General features: G+C 50.8%; 1 protein-coding gene across 1 annotated transcript; it reads left to right on the forward strand.

Moving 5' to 3' along the window:
- Nucleotides 1–2018: 2018 nt before the first annotated feature.
- Nucleotides 2019–18027, forward strand: XRRA1 (X-ray radiation resistance associated 1; the record flags this gene model as incomplete). The annotated part of the gene is made up of 17 exons (XM_080338716.1): nt 2019–2112; nt 3206–3354; nt 3526–3597; nt 4174–4246; nt 4923–5020; nt 6193–6326; nt 7904–8002; nt 9362–9621; nt 9824–9864; nt 10618–10734; nt 11947–12045; nt 13226–13339; nt 13772–13892; nt 15284–15448; nt 15576–15688; nt 16851–16956; nt 17786–18027. The coding sequence occupies 17 exons, from the start codon at nt 2019–2021 to the stop codon at nt 18025–18027; spliced, it is 2097 nt and encodes a 698-aa protein (XP_080194842.1).
- Between the last annotated feature and the right edge of the window lie 4296 nt (nt 18028–22323).

A 22323-nucleotide genomic window follows, 5' to 3' on the forward strand; every position in this document is an offset into this window, starting at 1 on the left:
AGTTGCAGACCATTAAAATTCTCCCTGTTAGGTCACAGCATTGAAATATAATGTCAAAATGTGTATCTGTGCGTGCTTATGGATACAGACTTGTCTCCGCCTGGATGTGACTAATGTAGTTTAGATACATCAACATGTCAGACAATCACATTCCAGTGGCTTAAAACCAAAGCCTCTTCTTCGTATTTTGCTACTGAGCTGTTCTGCATCTCTTACAGAAGCTGCTTATACTTACAGAAATAAATTCCTTGGAGAAGGGTCTTAGTAGTTTGTTAGTTAGTGAAACACCGAACAACCACTCTTGTGCTAAATCATAAATCATGGAATGTCCTGAGCTGGAAGGGACCCACAAGGATCATCCAGTCCAACTCATGTCCCTGTGAGGGTGTTTGTGTGGGGATACAGGGGTGTGGGTGTCTGTGGGGTGTGTGAGGGTGTTCATGTGGATGTCTGTGGGGTGTGAGCTGAGTGTTTGTGTGGGTTATGCATCATTGTGGGTGTGTATGAGGGTGTTTGTGGGGGTATGTGGGTGTGGGTGTCTGTGGGGTGTGTGAAGGTGCTCGTGTGGGTGTCTGTGGGGTGTGTGAGGGTGTTCGTGTGGGGGTATGTGAGGGTATATGTGGGTGTTTGTGTGGGGTGTGTGTGTCTGTGGGAGGTGTGAAGGTGTTTGTGGGGGTTGTGTATCATTGTGGGTGTCTGTGGGGTGTGTGAGGGTGTTTGTGAGGGGGTCCATGGGTGTGAATGTATGTGAGGTGTGTGAGGATGTATGTGGGTGTTTGGGGGTACATGGGTTTGGGTGTATGTGAGGTGTGTGAGGGTATTTGTGTGGGTGTCTGTGGGGGCTGTGCATCATTGTGGGTGTATTTGGGGTGTGTGAGGGTGTTTGTGAGGGGTGTGCATCATTGTGGTTGTATATGGGGTGTGCGAGGATGGTCATGTCAGGGTAAATGGATGTGGGTGTGTGTGAGTGTGTATGTGGAGGTACATGGGTGTGGGGGTACGTGGTTGTGGGTGTACATGTGGTATGTGAGGGTGTTTGTGGGGTGTTTATGTAGGGATACAGGGGTGTGTGTGGGGTGTGTGAAGGTGTTAGGGTAGGTGTCTGTGAGGTGTGTGAATGTCTCCATGGGTGTTTGTGTGGGGTATGCATGGGTGCAGGTGTATGTGGGGTGTGTGAGGGTGTTTGTGCGGGGGGCACAGCATTGTGTGTGTCTGCCAGTGTGAGGAGTGAGTTTGTGGGGGTGGGTGTTTGTGTGAGGTGTGCGTGGGTGTTGGTGTTTCAGGGTTTGAAGGGCATGGGCTGTGCATGCCGAAGTGTGTTTAGGTGTAGCGAGGAGTGTAGGGGACTTTTGAGCAGGACTTGTTGCCATAGGACAAGGGGTGATGGTTTTAAAATAAAGAAGGGAGATTCAGGACAGATATGAGGAAGAAATTTTTGGCTCTGAGGGTGGTGAGAGCCTGGCCCAGGTTGGCCAGAGAGGTGGTAGATGCCCCATCCCTGGAGACATCCCAGACCAGGCTGGACGGGGCTCTGAGCAACCTGAGCTGGTGAAGATGTCCCTGCTCATGGCAGGGGGGGCACTGGGGGAGCTGGGATCAACCTGTTACAAGCCAAACCATCCTGAGATTCGATGATTCTATGTCAGATCAATGTGTCCGAGTGTGGAGACACCATCAGACGGCACTGGGAGACCATCTCCTGCTACAGGGCATGGCACAAGAACAACGTAGCACCTTTGACATTTATTTCTGAGGTTTGAGGAGTGGTGACCGGTGTGGTTCTTTCTCAGGTGTCACCACAAGTGACAAGGGGAATGAGGAATGAGGGGTAAAGCAGAAATCCCGTGAGTCGTCATCCACACAGTCCTCGACAGCGTTCCTTTGCCTCCAGGCTGACACTTCATTTGTGGCCACCCTTGAAAAGAGCTGTTTAAAGCAAAGTATTACAATATTAGAACAAGCAAAAATTTTAACACATTTATTTCTTTCCCACTCTCCCCAGGAATGCTGCAGTCAAGATGGCTACGACAAAACTCTATAAAACAGGGGATGAAAGCAACTATGCAACAAACTGCTTCCCCGCCAGGAACATTTTACATGCAAGTAAAGAAGGTGACGCTTTGAGCACTGCTGGTAAACTCTCCCTGCAGAATAACGTCATGTCCCTAGGGGCAGGTCCACCTCCCACCCTGGTTCTGGGGTCAATAGAGGGAACATTCAGCTGTGGTTTCCTGTGTCAACATTATGGCTGATAACACAGATAACAGAACTTAAAACAGTGCTCAGAAAGGCTTAAAATCATTTAAGATTTCATTGAAATGAAGAGGGCAGGATGTCTAGGGTGTCTATTAAATGAGGGCTTTGAGAGTCACATCTATTAAACGCTTAGAAATGGCAGAAATGTCTTCTAACATTTGAGAAGTGGTGGAGAGAGATCTCCTAGGCTGGTCAGGGGTATAGGACCTTCTAGGAGACGCTGAGGGTGCTGAGCTGGTTTTGTTTGGCCAAGAGGAGTCTGAGGGGAGATCTGATGATGGCTTTACAGCTACAAACTCCTCTTAATGGTGACAGATGGCATAACTAAGGCAAAAATTTATCCTTGGGAGGTTTAGGTTGGATGTTACAAGGAATTTCTCTGGGAGGAGATGCAGCTCTGGGCCAGGTTACCTTGGGAGGTGGTCGAATCACAGAATAATTTCAGTTGGAAGAGACCCTTAAGATCATCAAGTCCAACCATAACCTAAATCTAGCACTAAACCATGTCCCTGAGAACCTCATCTATACATCTTTTAAACTCCACCAGGGATGGTGACTTCACCACTTCCCTGGGCAACCTGTTCCAGTGCTTTACAACCCTTTCCATGAAGAAATGTTTTCTAATATACAAAGTCGCTGAACAAAGACGCAACTGACTGATCTGACGTTGCTGATGGTTCTGCTTTGGGTGGGAGGTTGGACTGGAGATCTCCAGAAGGTTCTTCCAGCCCACATTTCCTTGTCTGCAAGCAAGGGCTCTATTACCATCTCCAAAATATCATGTTTTTCCTCTTCCATGGCTCTGGCTATAGATTTAATGTTCCTACCTTAAATTCATGGTCACTGGAGCTTTTATACTTAAGTGTTTCCCTATGCAAGGGATTTTAAAGTGCTGGATTGCAGCGCTGGGCTGAAATCAAGGCTCTGCCTCGGTCTATTTCTGTGTCAGGGCACTGGGTGCTGGCACACAGAGCTACCCCAAGGGCTTGGACTGAGAAAGGGACCACCGGGAAGACACCACAGCAGAGGAGAAACCGCCCAGATTCTGCCTCTGTAAAAGAAAAGAATGAAAACAATGTCCTAGATGAGCCATTTCTAGTGAGTGCAGATTTCTTCTGTTATTCTCTCCCCTTCCTACAATCCAAGGAACCAGGTGCCCCCTCACCTAGAGAGAACCCAAGGGCTGGTTTTGGGGCTCAGGTCCCAGGACATGACATACAAAACTGATTATCTGTGGTTCTTTTTCCCCTCCCTTTTTTCCCCCCCCAGATGAAGCACCACCATTTGAAGAACCCATCTGACCTTTGCTTTGTGAACATAAGCAGCCAAAATCTGGTCTTGGTGAGTAACAGAAACTCAATAAGCATTAGGGAAATTGCTTTAAAAGCTGAAAAAATTACTGCATTAGCACATGAGAGTCCAGAGAACAGAGGAAAATCACGTTAAATGCAGGTATATTCCTGGCAGGGCAAGGTGAGCCAGCCAGCTGTGAACGGGCTTGGATGATTTGTCCTACAAACTTTTGAATTGTGTCTTCATTACCAAATTAACATGGTCTTCATCGGGTGTAGTCTCTTCCCCACTTACATCCCCTCACAAAGTGCCGTTCTTTGGGTTCCCTTGAGAAGGGTCTTTTATTTGGGTTCATAACTAACTCGCAATAAGTTGCTGATGGGTTCTTAGTGCCTTTTTAGGGTTCTTTCAACTATGTCCAAATCTTCTGGATGTTGGTCACTGAGGCAGCTGTGCATTAAACACACACTCTGAGGGTGCTCTCCATTGTCAGAAAAAAAATGAAGATCTAATTATGGGGAATTCTATTACTTTGGTATCCTGAGAAAACGAAAAATCCGGTTGTTTTAAACCAGTTTAGGGCTGGAGCAGAATGATTTTCCCCTTCCATCATGTATTTTTCAGGCTAAAGAAGAAGATTTTGAGAAATTTGATTGTGTTGCTTTTATAAATGCTGCTGATAACCTGCTGACACTAGGTAAGGGATTGCATTACCAAAAAATAGATACCGCTTTTCAACCCAGGGAAGCTTATGCTTGTCTGAACAAAGGTCTAGACCTTTACAAAGAGATTTAAGATACACATGCAGCACTTTATGGAATTGCTTCTTTCCTGTTACTGAAATCCTTGCATTAATTCCCTTTATTGTAACGATAATTGTGCGCCACTGTGGCATGCTTTTCATTATTAGAAAACCAAGCTCTTTACAAAGAAAAATCCCCATTTAATATATAGAAGCATCAAATAATGAAACGACTTGTCCCAAAGGCTCAGAAGGTTAATGGTGGAGGAGATGGGAGGTGAGTCCAAATCCAGTGTTGTGGGTTCAGTTAATTTGAAGAAGGAAAAGAGGAAATCCGTTGAGTAACTAATAAAACGTATAAGCTAAATGTGGCTTCAGTGGCTTCAACCGATAATCTAATCTGTGGTGGGAGCAAGTGCAGGAAAGCAAACTAGATGTCTAAGAAGCAGTGGGGTATCACGTATTGTATGGACAAACATCTACCCAAATGGGCAGTTTCTTCCAAACTTGCAGTCTGATAATAGTAGAGCTCTCATTCTTCTTGGTTTTGGTCCATTCCAGACCTTGGTGAAACACAGTTTATTCTGTTACTGCTGTTCCTCGCTCACTGGAACATTTTCCACCCTTGCAGAGCCATTTCGGAAGTTTCCAGGACTGCGGAAACTGGAACTTTCCTTGAATGGACTAAGAAATCTGAAAATCAGCGCTGGAGACTTCCTGCATTTGGAAGTAAGATAGAATCACAGAATCCATGTGGCTGGAAAAGATCCTCAAGATCATCGAGGCCATTCATTACCACATCTGGGCAGGAACAACCCCAGGTTCCAGTATAGGCTGGGGAATGACCTATTAGAGAGCAGAGTAGGGGAAAGGGACCTGGGGGTCCTGGTGGGCAACAGGATGAGCATGAGCCAGCACTGGGCCCTTGTGGCCAGGAAGGCCAATGGTACCTGGGGTGGATTAGAAAGGGGGTGGTGAGTAGGTCGAGAGAGGTTCTCCTTCCCCTCTACTCCGCGCTGGTGAGACCCCATCTGGAGTATTGTGTCCAGTTCTGTGTCTCTCGGTTCAAGGACAGGGAACTGCTGGACAGAGTCCAGCATAGGGCAACAAAGATGCTGAAGGGAGTGGAGCATCTCCCTTATGAAGAAAGGCTGAGGGAGCTGGGTCTCTTTAGTTTGGAGAAGAGGAGACTAAGGGGGGACCTTATTAATGTCTATAAGTATATAAAACGTGAGTGCCATGAGGATGGAGCCAAGTTCTTCTCGGTGACAAAAAATGATAGAACAAGGGGTAATGGGATCAAGCTGGAAGACAAGAGGTTCCACTTAAATTTGAGAAGAAACTTCTCAGTGAGAGTGAGACATTCAAAACCCACCTGAACATGTTCCTGTGTGACATCATCTAGGCTTTCCTGCTCTGGCAGAGGGATTGGACTACATGATCTTCTGAGGTCCCTTCCAATCCCAAACATACTGTGATACTGTGAACTTACCATAAAGCTTGTTCCGTGGGCTCTGCTCCCAAGGAACAAGCACCAGAACCAGAGGAAGCAGCCTCAGGTTGCGCCAGGGGAGGTTGAGGTTGGATGTGGGGAACAATTTCTTCCCCAAAGGGCTGTGGGGCATTGGAACAGGCTGGCCAGGGCAGTGCTGGAGTCACCATCCCTAGAGGGGTTGAACAGACAGAGATGAGCTTCTCAGGGACATGGGGTAGTGCCAGGGATGGGATAACAGTTGCACTTGATGATCTTGAGGGTCTTTTCCAACCAAAATGATTCTACATTCACTCTAGGGTGGGTAGTAGCATGACTGAAAATCTCGTTAAATATTTAATATCCACCTGGTGAAAGCCATTATACAATGTCTTTTGCTCCAGAGGATTGTTTCTTCTGTTTCCTTCAGGATCTGGATCTCTCATACAATAATTTGTCCTCCCAAGACATTTGGACATTGGGACATTTGTCCCAGCTCAAAGTTCTTCGCTTGACAGGCAACAGGCTTCGGTCTCTGCCTCCGGACCTGGCAGGCTCATGGAAGTAAGTGTCCACAGCTGCTGGTGGGATGTGCCTGGCAGGTGGGAAGTAGTGTAGGTGGGAAGACAGATTAGTGGTCAATGGCTCAATGTCTGGATGGACACCGGTAACAAATGGTGTCCCTCAGGGATCCACCAGTGCTGTTTAACATCTTCATTGATGACATAGACAGTGGGATTGAGCGAACACTCAGCAAGTTTGCAGATGACCCCAAGCTGAGTGGTGCAGGTGGCACACCTGAGAGACGGGATCCATCCAGAGGGACCTGGACAAGCTGGAGAAGTCGGTCCATTTGAAATTTATGAGGTTTAGCAAGGCCAAGTGCAAGGTCCTGCACCTGGGTTGGGGCAAACCCTGTTATCAATCCAGGCTGGGGATGGAGGGATGGAGAGCAGCCCCCAGGAGAAGGACTTAGGGGTGCTGGGGGTGCAAGATTGGCCATGAGCCGGCAACGTGCGCTTGCAGCCCAGAAATCCACCCGTGTCCTGGGCTGCATCCCCAGCAGCGTGAGCAGCAGGTGCAGGGAGGGGATTCTGCCCCTCTGCTCCGCTCTGGTGAGACCCCCCTGCAGTGCTGGTCCAGCTCTGGGTCCTCAGCACAGGACACACATGGAGCTGCTGGAGAGGGGCCAGAGGAGCCCCAGGAATGATGTGAGGCTGGAACAGCTCTGCTGGGAGGACAGGCTGAGAGAGCTGGGGTGTTCAGCTGGAGAACAGAAGCTCCGGGGAGACCTTGGTGCAGCCTTTAAAGGTGCCGAGAAGAAAGATGGGGCCAGAATTTGAGCAGGGCCTGTTGCCATAGGACAAGGGGTGATGGTTTTAAACTAAAGGAGGGAGATTCAGGCCAGACATGAGGAAGGAATTGTTGCCCTGAGGGTGGTGAGAGCCTGTCCCAGGTTGGCCAGAGAGGTGGTGGCTGAACCATCCCTGGAGACATCCCAGGCCAGGCTGGACGGGGCTCTGAGCAACCTGAGCTGGTGAAGATGTCCCTGCTCATGGCAGGGGTGGCACTGGGGGAGCTGGGAAGTTCCCTTCAACCCAAACCCTTCTGTGATTCTGTGATTCTCCAGAGCAGTGAGGGTGGGCAGCCTGGGATTTATCAGTGCGGGCAGCAGAGCTCTTCCCTCACAAACTGGAAGATGAAATAACCTCATGGTCAGTGCTGGGTGGCAGGGAAGTGTTATCCCATCTCAGCTCCAGATCACCCAGGTCATCTTCTGTCACCAGCAGCTAGACAGCTGGAGAGGAACCTCTGGACAGGGATTCAGCAGCCCTGTTGGGTGGCTGAGCCACGTAAGATGCTATTTATTTGTCATTAATTAGACCACTCATGTACAGCTTAGCCACAACTGCCATGCCAAGGTATCCACTGTTTGCCATACTTGGAGATAAGATGCTGAGCTGGACAGTCCTTTGCATGGATCCAATTTAGATTGAATTTATCATTTTTCTATTAAAAGAAAGAAAACATCCCCATCCCAGTCTCCCAGTAGATACATCTTCCCCCAATGACAGTAAATTGCATATTTTTCACCTGTCTTTGCTTGAGCATGTTATTAATGAGCCTCTTTGTATTTGCAGCTCTGCTCATTCAAGGTTTACATCTCTGGAGGTCTTGTCGCTGGATGACAATTGCCTGTCAGGCCCAAGCGTCTTTGTGAGCCTATCTCATCTGTGCAGGTAAGGACGCACCTGGCAGCAGACGGCTCTGGCGTTTGGGGGCTGGCAGCTGCCTCTGTCAGCTATTGCGCAGTAGCCAGCTTCAAATGAAAACCAAAATCTTTGTGATTCACTCAGAAAATTCTCTGTTTAGTCTCTCTAGTCTTGCAAACAGGACTGAATGGAAGCACACAGCCTGCTTCAAAGCATGAGCTGGCCAAACCCAGCAGGTGGCTGGTAATTCAGCTCCTGCCCTGCATGTTTGCTGATCTGCAGCTCTGATTTGACAATTGGCAATTGCTTTCTGCGTTTTCCCTTCTTCGCCCCAGATTCAACCTTTATTTGAGCACAGCAGTACTAGGAAAGGCTGCAGATCAGCTCCCTCTGTTTAATGTGGGCTTTCGTGATTCACGGAATCATGGAATCATTTTGGTTGGAAAAGACCATCAAGATCATTGAGTCCAACCATAACCCACCCCTGGCACTACCCCGTGTCCCTGAGAACCTCATGTCTGTCTGTCCAACCCTGCAGGGATGGTGACTCCAGCACTGCCCTGGGCAGCCTGTTCCAATGCCCCACAGCCCTTTGGGAAAGAAATTGTTCCCAGATCCAACCTCAACCTCCCCTGGTGCAACTTGAGGCCATTTCCTCTGCTCCTGGGGCTTGTTCCTGGGGAGCAGAGCCCGAACCCCCTGGCTCCAAGCTCCTTTCAGGCAGTTCAGAGATCAGAAGGTCTCCCCTCAGCTCCTGTTCTCCAGCTGAACCCCCCAGGTCCCTCAGCCGCTCCCATCACACTTGTGCTCCAGCCCCTCACCAGCTCCGTTCCCTTCTCTCCACTCGCTCCAGCACCTCAAGGCCTTTCTTGGCATGAGGGGCCCAAAACTGCCCCCAGGATTGGCGGTTTGGCCTCCCCAGGTCCCAGCACAGGAACGGTCACTGCCCTGGGCCTGCTGGCCACACCAGTGCTGGTACCAGCCAGGATGCTGGTGGCCTCTTGGCCACCTGGGCACACGCTGGCTCATGTTCAGCCGCTGGCACCAACACCCCCAGCTCCTTTTCCGCCGGGCACTTTCCAGCCGCTCTTCCCCGAGCCTGTAGCGCTGCCTGGGGTTGATGTGACCCCAGGGCAGGACCCGGCACTTGGCCTTGGTGAACCTCAGACAACTGGCCTCAGCCCATCGATCCAGCCGGGCCAGATCTCTCTGCAGAGCTTTCCTACCCCTCAATGTCGCAGACGCCTCCGCTCTGCTGCTGGGAAGCCCAGTGAGGTGGCAGGTGGAGTTTGAGCTCCCTGCCCTGCAAGTGCTGGGGTGAACAGATGGCCGGTGCGTACGCTGATAGCAACCATAGAGTTTCTCACACATTTTCTCTTCCAACAGCCTGAGGGAGCTGAATCTGGACAGGAACAGGATTTCGGCTGTCCCCTACCTGCACCAAGCAGAAAGCAAGCAGTTCTTTCTCCACCCAGCGCTGGATGGCGGCAGCTTCAGGGCAGAGTGGTACAAATCCCTGAGCAGCCTCTGGCAGCAGCCCCAGCCACCACAACGGGAGGACACGGAGGTGCCAGCAGAGCTGGAAGTGAAGAAAGGACAGCTTGGATCTGTCATATCACAGAACGACACGGATCCAGACAGGACAGGTGAGCAGCTCCTGCCTCTCCTTGCCTGCGCTGAAACTGTGGGGGATTTCAGTGGGAGAGGGCCCAGTGATGTCAGGGTGAAGATCTGCTTGATGTTTCCTGGTGAATGAAGCGGCTTGACAAAATTAAAACAGTCAGGGAGGGATAATTCCAGCCTTGCCATGGCTTCACGTAGAAACCTTCACTTTGTGTTTCATTGCAGAGCTTGTTTGGAATTCTGACTCTCAGGAATGCCTGGCGCTGGTAAGAACCATTGACTGATCTGTGATTTTGGGGGTGTGAGTTCCAAAACTTCCCTTCCAAAATCTCTCAGCTGAGTTTCAATCAGCCTGTGCGTACAGCTGGGACACTGGGTGCCTGCAAAGCTTTGCAGTGAGTATTGTCTCTCATCGGGAAGATCAGGAGCAAATTTTTCTGTAACCAAGAGACGCTGGAGCTTAGACTTGTACGACTTTCAAATATAAGCTGGGTCACCATTTGCTTGTGACTGTGTGCCCTCCCTGCACAGGAAAGCATGTTCTGTGGCTCAGGTGGGGACTGAAGAGAGTTTATTCATTCTTAACACTGTAATCTTTTCCCCTTGGATTTATTTATGCCATGCTTATTCAGAATCAAGTGCTTGAAGCCAAATATGCTGATTTTTATTAGAACTTGAGCAAGGGGCTGAGCTTCAGAGATGCTGAGCTCTTGCAGCATGTTTTAGGGTAGCACACACACGCACACACACACACTCTCTGAGAGCTGCTTCCTCTTGAGTCCGCGCACATTTTCAGTGCTGGATGATGAGAATTCGGTGCATTTGTTGTGATTCCCCGCAGAGCTCCCACAGTAACACAGAGGCCAGAGCGAGCTGCCACCAGACAACCTCCAAAGTTAATCTCTTCAAATTAGAGCTGTGTTTGTGCTCAGAGGGCTAGTGTCCTGTCACTGGGATGTCTCCTGCCACCAAAGCCCCTGAGCCGTGTCTCTGCTCACCCTTTTCCTTCTCTCTTGAAGGTTGCTCCCAGGGAAGGAGACCAAACTGCTTCTAAGACTTTGCCGGCTCCTGCCACACACAGGGACATTTGTGCTCCTTTTCCTCAGCTGAAGCACCTCAGCTTGGCCTTCAACAAGGTGATTTGGGTCTTGTGGCTCTGAATAAATGTAAATATTCAGCTGCTTGTTCCTTGGGAGACAGCCCTGGCCTTCAGTTGCTGCTGCAGAAGGACACAGCTCTCCCTGGCTCTGTCCGTCTGCCAGCCCACGGGGATGTATCACATATCCAGGATCTCCCAGAGAGGACAGGATGCCTATTCAGGGAGCGAAATTACCTGCATATTTGAGGATTTAATCAGAAAATGGGATATGTGAAGGATCATTGGAACACAAGTGTGCTGTGGAGCAGCTGAGGGACCTGGGGTGTCCAGCTGGAGAACAGGAGCTGAGGGGAGGCCTTCTGATCTCTGAACTGCCTGAAAGGAGCTTGGAGCCAGGGGGGGTCGGGCTCTGCTCCCCAGGAACAAGCGCCAGGAGCAGAGGAAACGGCCTCAAGTTGCGCCAGGGGAGGCTGAGGTTGGATGTGGGAACAATTTCTTCCCCAAAGGGCTGTGGGGCATTGGAACAGGCTGCCCAGGGCAGTGCTGGAGTCACCAGCCCTGGAGGGTTGGACAGAGGCACATGAGGTTCTCAGGACATGGGGCAGTGCCAGGGGTAGGTTAACTGTTGGAATCAATGATCTTGATGGTCTTTTCCAACCAAAATGATTCTGTGATCCTATAAGTGCCCTCCCCTTGGACTGATCCTTTGCTGGAGCTGCATGGTGGATGGTGATGTCTCATTGAGAACTTAGTGCTGATTTAGTGCCAGGTTACACCAATCTCCTGAGCCACGCTGGGTTTTCTGTGTGCCCCAACAGACAAGTAATGTGTTCATTTAGCCTCCCCTTCATGGTGCTTTTGGCTGTTGCCCAGCACTTAACTCACGCTGATTCCCAGCTGGGTGAGCTGGCAGAGCTGAGTTATTGCGACTCAGCGAGTGGCACACCCTTGGAACGTGACGGTGCAGCTCTGCTTGCTTGCAAAGTGAGCTCTGCTGCCTTTCCCCACATGTCGTCACCTTGTTTTAGGTCACTGCCTTGTTGATGAGCTGGTTTTTGGCTGCTGTGCCCTTACCAGGTTGTGGTTTGGACTGCAGAGTGGAGAGGCAAGACATTTTTTGCCTCTATACTTTGCAGCTCTTCCAAGCACTGGAGGGACTCATTTTGGTAGGAGTGTTGGGATGAAACTCTACAGCCTCTGGCATCACTCAATGCTTAGAGCAGACAATAAACTATATTTTATCTTGCAGATCACAGATGAGACAGCTCTCTTACCCGTGGCTTTCTTCCCATGCCTGAAGGAGCTGACGTTTCACAACAACCCTCTTACCACCACCCGGAGAGGTACAGTGTGAGCCTGGCCCTGTGCAGAGACTCCTGCTTTGTCCTTCCTTCATGTTTAGATCTCTGGGACAGGGACAGCATTGCCTTTCGGTGTTTGGACACTCCTGCCGTTCTGGCCTTGGTCCAGATCCTCAGGGAAGTGGTTTAATCATTGCTTCTCTCTAAAGAGCAATGCAGATGAGCACTGGTCTGGCAAATGCTGTTAATCGTGGGACCAGGGCAGTGACTGTCCCCTGTGCTGGGACCTGGGGAGGCCAAACCTCAAATCCTGGGGGCAGTTTTGGGTCCCTCACGCCAAGAAAGGCCTTGAGGTGCTGGAGCGAGTGGAGAGAAGGGAACGGAGCTGGTGAGGGGCTGGAGCACAAGTGTGATGGGAGCGGCTGAGGGACCTGGGGGGTTCAGCTGGAGAACAGGAGCTGAGGGGAGACCTTCTGATCTCTGAACTGCCTGAAAGGAGCTTGGAGCCAGGGGAGGTCGGGCTCTGCTTCCCAGGAACAAGCCCCAGGAGCAGAGGAAACGGCCTCAAGTTGCGCCAGGGGAGGTTGAGGTTGGTTCTGGGAACAACTTCTTCCCCAAAGGGCTGTGGGGCATTGGAACAGGCTGCCCAGGGCAGTGCTGGAGTCACCATCCCTGGAGGGTTGGACAGACAGACATGAGGTTCTCAGGGACATGGGCAGTGCCAGGGGTGGGGGAACAGTTGGACTCCATGATTTTGAGGGTCTTTTCCAATCAAAATTATTCTAATACCCTCCTGCTGCTCCCAGCCCCATCAAAGTCCGTAACAGCCCATCTGTGACTGAGGCAGTGCAGTCTCAGGCTAAATTTTACTCCCCAAATGATTTTTATCCCACAAAAGGTGTGTCTGAAGCTGGTCCAGGTGTCCCTGTGGCCTCGGTAGGTGTCGTTTGGCTGTAGCCAGAAGGATGCTGATGAAACTTTGCACTGTTATTGCTCCTTGCACAAGCGACGTGTACGCTAGTACATAAAACAGGTCAGGGATGCTCCTCTGGCCTTTGTGGCATGTAGCTCAGTTCAGTTATGTCCTTAGGGCTAAAATATCTCCCTACAACACCAGGTGGCTTCTACTCTGGTCCTTGGGCAGTGCTATGGGGTTAGTTGGCACAGTGAGCCGAGCTTTGTGCCGGCTGCCTGCAGCGCTGGGCAACTTCTGCTCCTTCAGGGCAGCCGCCTCTGCTGACCCGGCTCCTCCAGCACGATCTGGGGATTAAACTTGTCCGACAGAAGAGCGTAGCCACAAGGAGGGGACACTTCTCCATTCCTCTCAAAGCCAGCCGCAAGGTAAGGGGGGATGTGTCGCGGGAGCATGGGGTTTTTCCTGCCTAAGGCGGGGATTAAACCCTCGCTGTAATACTCAGGGCAGGATTGCCCAGGAACAGACTTGCTGGGGAGCTCGGGAAGAGCCGGTGGGACACACGAATCCCAGCAGGGTTGGAAGGGTGGGAAGGTTTGAGGATATTTTGCTCAGGATGAGGTTGGGGAGTCCAACCACCCCCTTTATTGCTGCCCCAGGCTGGGTTTTTCACAGAGTTCAATCCTGCTCATTGACCTCGGCTGAGGGATCTGATGGGACTGAAGCTGCTGCTGGGTTGTCCCTGGAGCCAGGGCTGCCCTGGAATTCCCTGTCCCATCAGGACAAACATCCAGCCGCTAGACCCCACCCCACACTGACACTCATGGCAGCATGCGTGGACATCTATTGTGTGCCCCCAGGTCACATCGCATCTCCCCAAAGTCACGAAACGGCCGCTGATGCTGGAAGCTCCTGTCAAGACCTTTCTGTGCAAACCGCTCCCAGCTGCAATGGAGACTGCAAGAGATGCTGCAGCTCCCAGTCTGGCCCAGCTGCTGTCCCCCATCAGCTCCACAACCCAAGTGGCAAACAGCAGATGACACTGGAGGAAGAGGAAGGTGACTCCAGGCCTTCTCCTGGCCCAGCTGAGGAGGATGTTGCGTCTTTCTTCATGACACAGGTGAGGACAGGCTGTCAGCGTACCGGACTGCAGGGCTTGTCCAGAAATGGTCCATAGATGAATCTTTGTTTCCTATGTGATTGAATGGTGTGAACACACCGTGGGCACCAGTGGTTATAACCAACCCTCCTTGGGCTGCAGGGGATTTCAGGAAGGAAGAATTAGCAAGAAGCAACATTACAGGCTTGGGGAGGAGCGGCTGGAAAATGCCTGGTGGAAAAGGAGCTGGGGGTGTTGGTGCCAGTGGCTGAACATGAGCCAGCGTGTGTCCAGGTGGCCAAGAGGCCACCAGCATCCTGGCTGGTACCAGCACTGGTGTGGCCAGCAGGCCCAGGGCAGTGACCGTCCCTGTGCTGGGACCTGGGGAGGCCAAACCGCCAATCCTGGGGGCAGTTTTGGGCCTCTCACAACAAGAAAGGGCTTGAGGTGCTGGAGTGAGTTGAGAGAAGGGAACGGAGCTGGTGAGGGGCTGGAGCACAAGTGTGATGGAGCGGCTGAGGGACCTGGGGGGTTCAGCTGGAGAACAGGAGCTGAGGGGAGACCTTCTGATCTCTGAACTGCCTGAAAGGAGCTTGGAGCCAGGGGGGTCGGGCTCTGCTCCCCAGGAACAAACGCCAGGAGCAGAGGAAACGGCCTCAAGTTGCGCCAGGGGAGGTTGAGGTAGGATGTGGGGAACAATTTCTTCCCCAAAGGGCTGTGGGGCATTGGAACAGGCTGCCCAGGGCAGTGCTGGAGTCACCATCCCTGGAAGGTTGGTCAGACGCAGATGAGGTTCTCAGGACACGGGTTAGTGCCAGGGTTGGGTTAATGGTTGGACTCAATGATCTTGAGTCTTTCTTCCAACCCAAATGATTCTATGATTCTATGCATAGATGCAATGCTGTGACCATTAATTGGTGGCCTGTTTCTCAGGATGACACAAGGCTGTCCTGCTTGGTGTGTAGCCCCAACTGCAGGAGCTCATTAGTCCAGCATTTTCCCTACAGCATCTGCTGTAAAACTCCCTCCTAGTGCTCACCAGGCCAGCTTTCAGACTTGATTTCCCTGAATATCTTGGGATTATCTGGGGAAAAAAAAAACAGCTGCACTGGCATGGGGTTGGCCCCTCTCTCCCCTGGTCCCGCTGAGCAGAGATGGGATGAGGCGGTGGCTGTGTGGCTTGGTGCCACCACAGGAGACCACTGGCCACAGCAGGACAGGCTCTGGCTGATTCCATTAGCTGCTGTGAATTACATTCTTTTGCTGCTTTGAGGTGGAGGATGTGGCCACATCCGTGCGCAGACCGTGGCAGAGGGCAGGCCGGAGAAGACGAGTGAGCAGAGTGAGGATGGAAGCTCTCAGGTGGTTCCAGAGCGATACAAAGGCTACGAGGAGCTGCTCGGTGGGGACACAGACCCAGATTTTATCGAGCCAGTTGGTGAGTGACGACAGCAGAGCGCTCTTGCTTCGAAAAGCCTTGGCACATTGATGGATGGTGCGGTCCACCCTGACCAAGAAAGAAGCAGTAAGGGCTTTTATTGTCATATTTTCCCTCTGGTTTGCAGGGATACAGAAGAACGTGCAAGCGCTGTACTACATCCTGAAGCATCCCCTGGTTTACCGGGACGCCAAGCCACGACTGGACAGTGTACAAAAGCCCTACATGCCTCAGAAAAAGGTGAAGAACTGAAGCTGCAAAGGGAGAATGGTTGTGTATGTGGATCAACCCATGTGCTTGGATGGATCCTGAGAGCCTGAGCTTGGCATCAGTTCCCGATCCCGGCATCTCGCTGTTCTCTCTCACTCATGGTGTGGTGTGTGCAGCCCCCATGGGGACCCACCTGCTGGGATCACAGAATCATGGAATCACAGAATGGTTTGGGTTAGAAGGGATCTTAAAGCTCCCCCAGTGCCCTCCCTGCCATGAGCAGGGACATCTTCACCAGCTCAGGGTGCTCAGAGCCCCATCCAGCCTGGCCCGGGATGTCTCCAGGGTTGTGGCATCCACCACGAATGGGGCAGCTCAGCACACCAGGAAATGGGCAAGAGCCATGTGAGCCCCTAGGCAGCACGGCGGTCACTGCTTATCACCAACGTCCTGGAGAAAACCAGCCCTGTCCCAAGGGACGCAGAGGAAATGGTCACCGAGATGGGTCTGCAGCGTGGGTTGTGGTAGAACTACAGTCCCTGAATCCTTTGTGCTGCTCAAAAATGATGCGAGGCTGGAACAGCTCTGCTGGGGGACAGGCTGAGAGAGTTGGGGTGTTCAGCTGGAGAACTGAAGCTCTGGGGAGACCTTAGTGCGGCCTTTCCGGACTTAAAAGGGGCCAAGAAGAAAGATGGAGACAGAATTTGAGCAGGGCCTGTTGCCATAGGACAAGGGGTGATGGTTTTAAACTAAAGAGAGAGATTCAGGCCAGACAAGAGGAAGAAATTGTTGCCCCGAGGGTGGTGAGAGCCTGGCCCAGGTTGGCCAGAGAGGTGGTGGATGAACCATCCCTGGAGACATCCCAGGCCAGGCTGGACGGGGCTCTGAGCAACCTGAGCTGGTGAAGACGTCCCTGTTCATGGCAGGGGGGAACCAGGGGAGCTGGGAAGGTCCCTTCAACCCAAACTACTCTATAATATTCTTAAATTGGTGTCCATATATAATATAGATTATATAATAGTCTTAAATTTGGATCAGCTTGGTCCAAAAAAGAAAAAGACTGTCTCACCTACCTCATGCAAAACCATGGGCTCATGTTAATTTGGGAGAAGGGGAAGGAAAAGGAAATGAGGGATCATCACCCTGGAGGGCAGAGGGGAGACGCTCTGCATCCTCTTGACTTTCCTTGCAGCGTGGGAGGATGCCGGGCCCTCCTGCCCGACAGACGAGAGCAGAGGTCCTGGAAGGAATCCTGACGGCCATGGGAAACACCTCGACCTTCACTGAAGTCCCCTTGGGTACGTTGCTGCATTCTTGGTCTCTCCTGTTGACGGCACTGCAGAGTCAGAGGCAGGTCTGAACATAAACCCCTCTGAACATAAACCCCTCAACATACGTCCCATCTCAACATACGTCCCTCACACCAAGAAAACCCTTGAGGTGCTGGAGTAAATGAGAAGGGAACAGAGCTGGGGAAGGGGCTGGAGCACAAGTGTGATGGGAGCGGCTGAGGGACCTGGGAGGGTTTACATTGCATTTTGGGAACAATTTCTTCTCCAAAGGGCTGTGGGGCATTGGAACAGGCTGCCCAGGGCAGTGCTGGAGTCACCAGCCCTGGAGGGTTGGACAGATGGACATGAGGTTCTCAGGACATGGGGCAGGGACAGGGGTAGGGGAACAGTTGGACTCAATGATCTTGAGGGTCTTTTCCAACCAAAATGATTCTATGATTCTATACAATCCTGAAGTGGTAGTGCAAGCAGGAGCTGGCTACTGCCTGCTACTTTTTCTTTTCCTTGTACTGAAGAGGGAAGATCAGGGGATGACAGGCAAGAAAATGAGGCACTTTTTGCAGGTTACAGTAAAAACCACTGCCCTGACTTGAACCTGTCACATCTCTTCACTCTTGAGTTACTCAAGCCCAGCAGTCCCTTTGCTTTTGTGGCTCCTGTGGTTTGTGCGGGTGCCAGGATCCCAGCAGCCACCTTTGTGTCCCTGCCACAGTGACATACCCCACGCTGTGGGGACAGGAGGGACCTGCGGTCGCTGGCGGGTGCAGCTGTGGGAGGGAAGATCAAATACTGCAGCAGGGGAGCCGTCCCATCCCTCCACTCGCACCTTTTCCAGCGTCTGTTTTGCAAAAGAAGAAATCCAGCCCCAGGGCGTACCGGGAGGCGCGGAGGCTGATGAGGGAATTCCAGGAGATGTTCCAGATCCCCCCGGCAACCCTCGGCGAGAAGGCGGCAGAGCCATCGGATGAGGAACAGGTGATCAAAGCTCTTCTCGCAGCAGCAACGTCCAAGCAAGGGAGCCCCAAACAGCTCCCGCTGCCGGCAAAGAGCGTGGCCAAGAAGGTGCCCAAAGTTTAGTCCGTGCTATAGGCTGGGGTTTAATAAAGCATCCCACGCCTTGGTCCTCCTGGATAAAACGTATGTTTGTCTTGTAACTTGTTCAAAACCATTTTTCCCCTTCGCGAGGTTGGAAAATCAGGTGTTGGGTGACAAGATTCAGCTTTTCAGGCAGCAGCTTCCAGCTTGAAAGCACCGATACCTTAAAACAACGTGAGCTCGCTGTCGTGCTCTGCACTTCCTGGAAAATCCCATCCCTGCGCAAAAACCACCTTGTCGGAAAAAACGCTGCGGTTTTGGGGGATTGGAAGAGGATGGGGAGCACTGTGACTGCCCTGTCCAGCGATGAGCACGGCTTGTGATGAGGCTTATACAAGTAGGGCTTGCGGGTGAGCAGCAGCGTCATCGTTAATGACAAATTAATAGGAGCGCCCCGGTTTGCTCAGCCCTTGTGTGCTGTCCCAGCATCACTCTGTCCTGCAGCCAAGCACTGGGGAAAATCCATCTCATGGTGGGGAAACACGTCCCGCCGCAGGTACGTGCCCAACCAGCTGCACCCCAGTGTGCTCAGGGAGCTGAACTGCGCTCAAAATAGTTATTAAAAACCTAGATCCTTCCTAAAAACAGCTGTGTCTGTGCAACCAGAGGGGTTGGGCCAAGCAATGGAGATGCTCGCTGCCCACCTACATGAAAAATATGTCATTATACCCTTCTTTTTTTTCCCCGCAAAACATAAATAACTCAGCAACTGCAAAAACACTGTCAGAACCTGGTTTTATTCTGTTTTAACCTCGGCCTTGGTCCTGCCGCTCAAGTCCTCGTTGCTGTTAAAACGTAACACGTTCTTTGTACACAGTTGGCATGTTTCTGGTTTGTGACAATATATATATAATTTTTTTTTTTCACAAGCAGGATTTACTCTGTTTCCAAATAACAGAAGCCACAACATGACAGACGCCTGCATGTCATTTTTACCCACACATTTTACACATGCAAGTCCACAGTCCTTCAGGAACTTCCATCGCTTTTTAAAAAACATTCAGATGAAGCCACGGTGGTTCAGCTGAGACCCAAAACGACCATTAAAAGTCCTTTTTCCCCGCCCCAGTGCTCTGCTGGCGAGCTGAGAATACGAAAGCACGACGATTTAAAGCATTATCGGAAAAAAAGAGTGTAGCAACATCTAGATTTTAAACAGTTTGGACAGTGAACACCAAGGAAACTCGGCGCATGCAGACCCCCCCGTTTGTAACCAGCTGAAGGTCTTTCCGTTTGCATAGTGAAGAGCGAATTCTCGAGCTGATGTTCACGGTGTTTTACAGAAAGGTTCGTGTCGGACGCGTGGGGATCATCCCAGCTTTTGTGTTGTGGTTCGAACCGGTGTCACGTCCCCGTTTTGCAAGGACACGCGAGATCGTCACGTCCAACAGTCGATTTTCATCCCGGGTGTCCAAACAGGTGAGAGGCGCCGGGTTTTTTGTCAAACGCTTCTCCCACCGCATGGGACAAGCTCCTTGTCAACCTTTCGGGTGCCGGGGAGGTGTTGCGGGGCTGTTGGAGGGTCCCTGGGTCCGTCCTCGGAGCGTTGCTAAAGGCTTGTTTTAAAAATCAGTCTTTTAAGGCTTCAGTTTTCACTCAGAAAATACAAAGAAGCGCTTGTTCAAGCTACACTTCATGACTACTGTGCGCTGCATGTACAAGAGCATCGGAAGAAGAAAATACTGACAGTATAGAACAACATTATACAATCATCTGGCATGATCCCTTCTTTTGGCACTTTTTCCTTCATTTATCTCATCTCGCTGACTCCAAACGCGGATTCTTCCCTAACGGCTTTACCCAGCCAGAGAGATCCGGAGGGTCAGAAAGCAACTTTCCCGAGTCGGTGGCATCTTTGGCAGACACGGTCCTTCCATCGTCAACCCAACCCCAGCCCCATGGGTAAGTGCAATCTCATTTTTACTTTGCTCGGAAGACAAGACAGCTTCACGTTTTGGGAGGATGCTCGCCCGCCCGCGCTGTCCCGCCTTCATCCCCGAGCGACGGCGGCCGCGGAAAGGAGGAGGGTTAGAAATGACTTTTGTCCGAGCGTAAATAAATACGTGGTTTCATCTCAAGAGCCTCTGCACATCCACCCTTCAGCAAGAGGTATTTTACTTCTCTGCTGGCGTGATTTGTGGCGAAAGGCAGCATCATCCCTCACCTTTAAAGAGTGCAGGCTGGGAATTCCTGCTGTTTTACAAGTGTAATTATATACAATTATTATTTTGTGCAAGCTCACACAAACGTAGAGTGCTAAATTAATAAAAACATTCATCCTAGCTTCGCGTCGCCTCAAGTCTTGAACCCGACACCGTCTCGGGTGGATTTTGGCCGAGGGCGGTCGCGTTCTTGCTAATTCAGGCAGAAAACCAAAGGTTCTCGGCGAGCCGGCTGGAAAACAACCCGTGTTTTCCCCCAGTCCTTCAGCGACGAGATGGAGAAGCGAACATAGAAATTCAGCCTGTGGGCACAGAGACAAGATCGATCCTACCCTGATGTTTTATGGAAATCTGCTGCGATCTCAACCACCACCACGGCCAAAGATCTTCCGTGCGGACGCGACGGATCGTGCGTGACGCTCAGGGAGCCAAGAAATGATGCGGGATCTCTGGTTTTTGGGGAGCCAGCTTCCCAGTGAAGGCGAAATTTAAGAAATTGAGGGTGCGAGGGGTCCCATTAAGCTTTTCTTTTGGCTGGCGACAAACTCCAGCTCAGGCGTCGCCTCTCGTGCTTCTGCCCAGCTCAGATTTAAAGAGGAAATTAGCACGCAAAAAACCTAAATATTTCTGTTATCTTGTAAAAAGAAGATATTTAAGACACCAGCCTGGTGTGTTGGACTGCGAAATCTCTTTTGAGGGCAAAGAAAAGGACACGTTCGGCATGTAAATGTAGTTTTTTTGTGGTGCAGGCTCGCTTGGAGAGCCCAAGCCTGGCTTAAACCCACCCAAGCGCCGTGAGGATGAAGGAAACGGTTTGGGGAAGTTTGATCTGGGCTTAAGGGCTTAACCACGGAAAAGGGATCTGTAAAAAGAATTATACATCTAAATGCACTTGAGAAGCGCATGTTTTACCTCCAAATATTGGGAGAAAATGGCAAGAATTGTGAGTAAAGCTGTGGGTTTTCCTTCCTGAGCTTATTTCACTGCGAAGGGCCGATCCAGACCCATCGCTCCTTCTCTCAGTTCTGCTCTTCTATGTCTGGTCAAAGGCCTAATTATTTAATTTCCTTCTAATTAACAGAAACCCAACGAGGCTGCGGCACGGGAGAGGGCACAGAAAAGATGTGGCCCACAAGCCGCAGTGGCCGGACAGTGCAGGCCGGGTCTAACCGGCCCTACGTCCGACTTAAACCATCCAGTAGTTTGTGTGTTAGGGAGATACAGAGATAGAGATATATATATTACGGCATCATCGCTATAAGATCTCTCAAAATGAAAGTGTCAATTTGTTGAAATATAGTATTTAAAATATATAAATTTTATCCATTAAAATATAAGATTTCTTCTTTTTTTCCTTAAAAAAAAAATAAATCCAGTTCAATTAGGAAAAAAGCACCAGGGTCCTCACAGAATGAAAAGTAAAACCAGTTCCTGGCTTCTTTTTTAACCATTTAAGGTGGAGGGAGAAATTCAACCATTTATTACATCGAGGAAATTGGGCAATGACCGTTCTCTGAGATCAGCTCCACCTGTTTAAACCGTGGGGACACGGTTAAATTGCAGAAATTACCCCTCGTTATCAGCGAGATCGTTAATACTGCAGCGAGCACCGAGCATCCCCAGTGAATACTCTGCAAGGTGGCTTTCAACTATCAAGTTGAGTTGATCGTTTTTGAGTCCGATTACTGGAAATAACAGATAAAATTGTATTAAAAATGACAACGCCGCACCCGGGCTCTGAGCCAGCTCTGGTCCTTCCGATTTCACGCCTTTTTAAGTGGGAATTATTTGAGTGCATCATTCACCTGAGCTTTTTTAGTGGTTTGAAGCTGAGGCCAGGCGACTCGGAGCAGGGGCAGGTCCCTTCCAATTCCAAACATACTGTGATACTGTGGATGCTCTGGGATGTGTAAAACCAGGTTTTAGCTGTGCCGAGAGATCTCTCAACCCAGCAGGAACGTGTCAGCAGGGAGAATCTCCTTCCCTAAACCACCCGGACAGCGTTTCCCTTTCTACATTTCAACATTAGTAAAAGAGAGGCAGCGACCAGCTAGGTCACAGCTCTGCTGCCCAAGAAACACCACGTTCCTATAAGGCTTTTCAGCCAAAAAATCCT

This window comes from Nesoenas mayeri (assembly GCF_963082525.1).
Source record: "Nesoenas mayeri genome assembly, chromosome: 1".
Taxonomy (NCBI): domain Eukaryota; kingdom Metazoa; phylum Chordata; class Aves; order Columbiformes; family Columbidae; genus Nesoenas; species Nesoenas mayeri.